Source organism: Guillardia theta (genome assembly GCF_000315625.1).
Source record: "Guillardia theta CCMP2712 unplaced genomic scaffold GUITHscaffold_36, whole genome shotgun sequence".
NCBI classification, from domain to species: domain Eukaryota; class Cryptophyceae; order Pyrenomonadales; family Geminigeraceae; genus Guillardia; species Guillardia theta.
Window position 1 is genome coordinate 13863 of NW_005434638.1, and position 5536 is coordinate 19398.

General features: G+C 52.9%; 3 protein-coding genes across 3 annotated transcripts; 1 reads left to right on the forward strand and 2 right to left on the reverse strand.

The window, feature by feature from the left end:
* Nucleotides 1-1833, reverse strand: GUITHDRAFT_108784 (hypothetical protein; the record flags this gene model as incomplete). The annotated part of the gene is made up of 9 exons (XM_005832058.1): nt 1-87; nt 308-383; nt 471-511; nt 652-742; nt 1003-1043; nt 1098-1244; nt 1369-1485; nt 1532-1592; nt 1640-1833. The coding sequence occupies 9 exons, from the start codon at nt 1831-1833 to the stop codon at nt 1-3; spliced, it is 855 nt and encodes a 284-aa protein (XP_005832115.1).
* A 347-nt stretch (nt 1834-2180) lies between these two features.
* Nucleotides 2181-3588, forward strand: RPL8e (large subunit ribosomal protein L8e, cytoplasmic; the record flags this gene model as incomplete). The annotated part of the gene is made up of 4 exons (XM_005832059.1): nt 2181-2183; nt 2672-3238; nt 3321-3452; nt 3499-3588. 4 exons carry the CDS (start codon nt 2181-2183, stop codon nt 3586-3588), a joined length of 792 nt encoding a protein of 263 aa, XP_005832116.1.
* A 761-nt stretch (nt 3589-4349) lies between these two features.
* Nucleotides 4350-5536, reverse strand: GUITHDRAFT_163312 (hypothetical protein; the record flags this gene model as incomplete). Its single annotated transcript, XM_005832060.1, has 4 exons — nt 4350-4419; nt 4476-4544; nt 4601-5188; nt 5415-5536. Coding segments are annotated over 4 exons (849 nt in total), but the record flags the coding sequence as incomplete, so codon positions are not given.

Here is a 5536-nt window from a genome sequence, read left to right on the forward strand (position 1 = left end):
TTAGATGCAGCAGTACCTAGCACCTGGCTGATTGGAGAACAAGAGCAGACCCGACCATATGCATGATCCTATCGCGAGGAATAGACACTGTGGGAGCGTGAGGAGGAATCGAGTTGACTATGTAGAAGATATTGACGCAAGAAGAAGGTCACGATCTCAGTATCCGCAGTAATGATCGAAATATTAGTAGAGAGGAGGAGGGAGAGAGGAGGAGGGAGAGAGGAGGAGGGAGAGAGGAGGAGGGAGAGAGGAGGGAGAGAGGAGGGCGAGAGGAGGAGGGAGAGAGGAGGGAGAGGGGAGGAGTCACCTTGTTGACATATGACATGACCATGTCGGGGACGAGGGATATGGCCTGGTCGAACTGTTCAACAGCCTCTTCAAACCTGCTCGGGGACAGCAGCAATCATGCAGGGAGGCAAGAGAAGCATCAATAAGCTTGTCGAGCATGTTTGTAATGTTGTTTCCATCACCTTCCCAGCGCATGCAGGGAGGCTCCGAGGTTGTTGTGGAGCTGAAATTTTGACATCAGAAGCTCTGAGAGTGACGAACGGACCCTTGGTCTCTCCTGTCTGTCCCACTCCGCCCATGAGCATACTACTGGATGATTCTGCTGCTGCTGCTGCTGCTGCTGCTGCTGCTGCATCGCCTCACCTGAGCCCAGAAGATTCTTGGGGAAGAAGTTCCACTGGGAGTTCCTTTCGCCGACTCTTGCAGGAGAGACAAGGCTCGTTGTGGGTTTCCTCTGATGGAGAAGCAGCGGAGGAGGCAGCGGCAAGGTAGACGAGGAGGAGGTTGAGGGGGAGGAAACAAGTTGGGGAAGAAAGTCAGAGTGAATCATCTCAAATCCGGAGAGCAGAAGAAGGAAGTTGGAAGAAACAAGACAGCCCAGGAAGAGTGATTGCTTCAAGTAGATCGAAGATGCAGGAGACAACACAAGAAGGATTATGAGGACACAAGGGAGGCAACTGAGGAGACGGAGAGATGGCAAGAGCGGATGCCTACCTCTTCCTCTCGATGCTGGCAAGGTTGAAGTAGCTCTCCGCCTGCTCAAGTCACACGATCACGGGAGGAGGAGGAGGAGTAGAAGAAGAAGGCACAAGGTTCGGCTGGATGGCGATAGCTCGCTTGAAGAGGCCCTGGGCGCCCTTGTGATCGCCTCCTTTCAGCTTCACCGTCCCAAGACCATCGTACACGACTGCCATGCTGGGGTTGTGCTGGAGAGCTGAAGCGAGGGTGTCTCTTGCCTGGCGGGAGGGTCAGCAGCCGAACTGGGGAACAGGAAGAAAATGAGGGAGAGCGATCGAGAACGTGGAAGAGGAAGAAGACAAGATGGAGGAGGAGGGGAGGAGAGCAGAGGAAGGCGTCTACTTCTCGCAGTCTGTCCATACGGATCAGAATCGCCGCCATGTTGTATAGCGCCATAGCCTTCTTGTCTCCCGAGCTCGTCCTTGCAGCTGTCTTGTAGCACCTGATGGCAAGAAGGACCTGGTAGAGGATCAGCAGCTGAGGACACTTCCTGTGCTCGCATCACCTTCCCTTCCTGCTGCATCACAACTCCCGCGTTGATCCAGGCGTCTGAAAACGTCGGGGATCTGCATGAGCTGCGTCAGCCCTAAGTACTCTTTGTGGGATCCTGAACCTCCGAACCGCCTCGAGCAAAGCGGCTCTTGCTCTCTTCTGCCACCCGAGCTGGCTGCATGTCAAGGCCAGGTTGTAGAACACGTAGGGAGATCCAGTGGCTGCTGCTTCCTCCCCGAGAGCCTGGCGGAGCGCAAGGAACACCGTCAACTGTGCAAAGACGCGACCAAGATTGACCTGCGCAGCCTCCTCCATCCTTCCCTGTTGAACCAGTTGCATGCCAGTCATCCTCTTCCTCCCTGCTTCTTCACTTCTCGCTTCCACTCCTCCTCCCCCTCCTCCTCCCCCTCCTCCCCCGCCCGCCATGGCAAGAGCCAGGGCGAGCAGGCAAATGCCATTCTTCATGGATGTTCCGGCCGTTACATGCGCGCAACATATGCAACGAAATAACCGTCATCGACCACTTGAAGCCGTTTCAGACAGTTACATTCTATAGACTGTCAGTTACATCGTTACTGTCCGTTTTGGTAGCGGTTATGGCGTAACGAACTGTCTAAAAAAAAAGGCCTCGTGCGGACGACCCGCACGCCCTCCCCGCCGCCATGGTGAGCCGAAAACAGACTGCAGCTCATGCTACCACCTCCTCCTGCTGCCTCCTGCCTCCCCTCACTCTCCGTGCTGATGTTACAACTGTCCACATGCTTACATGCTGTGATCTTGCCATTTGACTTGTTTCCACTTGTACTCCTGCGGTTTTCTGGTCGTTTTTTGTATCACATGTACTCTGTGAATGCTGAAACGATGTGTGATGAATTCTCCTCTCCTCCTTCGATCGTCCTTCTACTTCAGTGTAACGAACTACTTGCATCCTTCGCATCCTCACGTTTGTCACTGTCCATCGCTATCTCGAATGTCTACTGCTATTTCACCGTGCCCCCCCGTTACTCGTTCTCTCGATGTGTTGTCAGATCTCTTCCATTTCTGTGAAGATGAATCAGAACTCTGTGTTGTGTCTCACAATGTTTCATTTCACTCTCCTCCCTCCTTCTCTTCCTCTGGAGCGAGTGATCGCAGCCCCTAACATCACTTTCAGGGTGTCGGTATCCGCGCGCAGCGTCGTGGTGCTGGTTCTGTCTTCAAGTCCCATACCAAGCACAGGAAAGGAGCTGTTTCCCTCCGCACTTTGGACTTTGCTGAGAGGAATGGATACATCAAGGGAGTGATCAAGGAGATCATCCACGACCCGGGCCGAGGTGCGCCACTGGCCAAGGTGCAGTTCCGCTCCCCCTACTCGTACAAGGTCGAGAAGGAGCTCTTTGCTGCTGCCGAGGGCATGTACACCGGTCAGTTCATCTACTGCGGGAAGAAGGCCCAGCTCACCGTTGGCAACGTGCTTCCCCTCTCTGAGATGCCGGAGGGTACCGTCATCTGCAACGTTGAGCACGCCGCCGGCAACGGAGGAACCATGGCTCGCGCTTCGGGCGACTACTGCACCATCATGACCCAGGACCCTGACGCCGGCAAGACCCGCATCAAGCTTCCATCCGGAGCCCGCAAGACTGTCTCCAACAAGTGCCGCGCGATGATCGGAATCATAGCTGGAGGAGGACGTATTGATAAGCCCATGTTGAAGGCCGGTACCGCGTACCACAAGTACAAGGTGACCATCCTCCTCCTATCCTCCGTTTGCTATCCTCGTCTTTCTTGATTTGTGTGCTCTTATGGTGACACTTTCCGTGCAGGCTAAGAGGAACGAGTGGCCCCGTGTTCGTGGTGTCTGTATGAACCCTGTAGAGCATCCCTTTGGTGGTGGTAACCATCAGCACATTGGTAAGCCCTCCACTGTTCGCCGCGACAAGGCCCACGGTCGCAAGGTAGATGATACTGCGGAATATTGGAAGGAAACTGATGACGTGACAGGTTGGTCTCATCGCAGCTCGCAGAACTGGTCGTCTTCGTGGAGGAAAGGCCACTGCTGCTCTTGCAGAGAAGGCCAAGGAGAAGAAGTAAATTTTGTAGGGGTTATTCAGGGCTTTCGTGCTTGGGATGCCGTTGCAAGATGGATATTTATTGCTATGCTCTGCTGCTTTTGCCAAGTGGAGATCGACAAGAAGTTTGTTTGCTACCTGTGTGCTCTTGTTTCGAGCTTTCCGAGTATGAGAAGTTTACTAAAGCACAAAACTATCATCAATGTCTGAACTACTCATCCGTCATCGACATCCGACACCTCTTCTTGGATCCACACTTCAGTTCACCAGCAACCCGCCCCCGTTCTGATGCACTCGTTGCATCACACGCGGGATGATATCTTGAATATCCTCCCCGCTTACAACTGCTCCTGTTCCGCGCTGGCTCATGATCTTTTCGAGCTCCTCTCTGAAGAAGCAAAAGGGTCGGCAAGTCAAGAGGAAGGAGGAAGCATGTTACCTGAAGATGGGCCGCATGGACGCGATCTTGTCTGCTGCAATCCTCTGCCTCTCTGCATCGAGACTCTGAAACATGCTCCCTTGCACGAAGATGCTTGTGAAAATCTCGAAGAAGCTATAAAACCACATCGTCATTAACACGTTGTTGTAACAATACATAAAGGTCATGAACATAACCGGGAAACTCACTGTCATCGACACAAGATCACAAAGCTCAAGGGCAGACCTGTCGATGTCTCCTGCAACGATGGACGACTCTTCAGACTCGTGTGACTCTTCAAGCTCCTCGTTGGGTTCGATCAGATCTCTCCGCACGTCCATGACTTCAGCCTCGTTTTGATACTGCACACGATATGTCCCATCGAGATTCATTCCGGTGATGACTGCGTCTCTAGTTTCCTCCTTTCCTTCTATCCTGAATGATTTACCGTGTGAAAACCAAGAAGCGGAGAAATCACAATAGCTCAGTACTTCACTTTGACGGCGTCATGTACAGAGAGGATAGGAAGGAGCACTTCGTCAGAGTTCTCCATCTTCCACCTGACAACGTTCGTGAGGGGGTGGAAGTAGACAGGAAGTCGAAGTGATAAACTCACAGCATCAGTCCGATGTTGCCACCTCCTTCCTTGCTCTCTCCGCTGTGAATATCAACGAGGAGGTTCTTGGAGCAGAAAGCAACTGGTCGTTCCTCAGCAGGGAACGGCGTTCCTTTCACGCTCATCTCGTCATATTTCAGCAGCCACACAGGCCCGTATTCTTCATGCTTGTACATGAGGTGAGCGACGGTGCATCCCCACCAGACTTCATCGCTGACACCCTCCTCATCGTCGTTGATCTCCCAGCAGACCTGAAGCCTAGTCTTGTCCACAGCAATCTGCAGTCCACACTTGGACTCAACCTCCCTTGCTGCCGCTTCCACATCCAAATCTTCCAGTGTGTTTGTTGTGCGCTGCTCTACATCCTTCGGCTTTTCATCGTCCTTGCCCTTCAAGGCCTCGTCATTCTCGTCGTAGATCCCATTGGCAGCGTTCTTGCTCGCGTCAGCATCATGCGGGTCACAAGGTTCTTCCTTCCCTCCTCCCGTGGGCTCCTCGACATCGAGACAGCGCGCCTTGCAAGCAGTCCCTTCCTGCTGCTGTTGTTCATCGCTGCAAGCCTCCTCGAGGTTTCGTTTCATGCTTACACTGCAAGGAAATACAAGTCACCAAAGCTGCAAAGAAGTGAGCAGCGCACAGATTCCATAAAGCGAAATCAGTCAGTCTGTTTCAGTTTCACTTTGTCTGATGTTCTATCGAGGAGGAGCGTTGAGAAAGATCGGCTGGTATACACTTTCTTGCAGCATGATGTGCGAGCTACGAATCGAAACACATCTTCGCTTTCCTGATGCATGTGCGGAAGGTTCCATCTCACTGTCGCTTGCTGTGCTCCCCTAATCCATTACTGTAACCTTCTTTCTGAGCATCTCGATCCACCCATACCCTTAGCCCCTCCTCTGCCTCTCCTAAGCTTCCAGACAACCTCTCATCCCACAT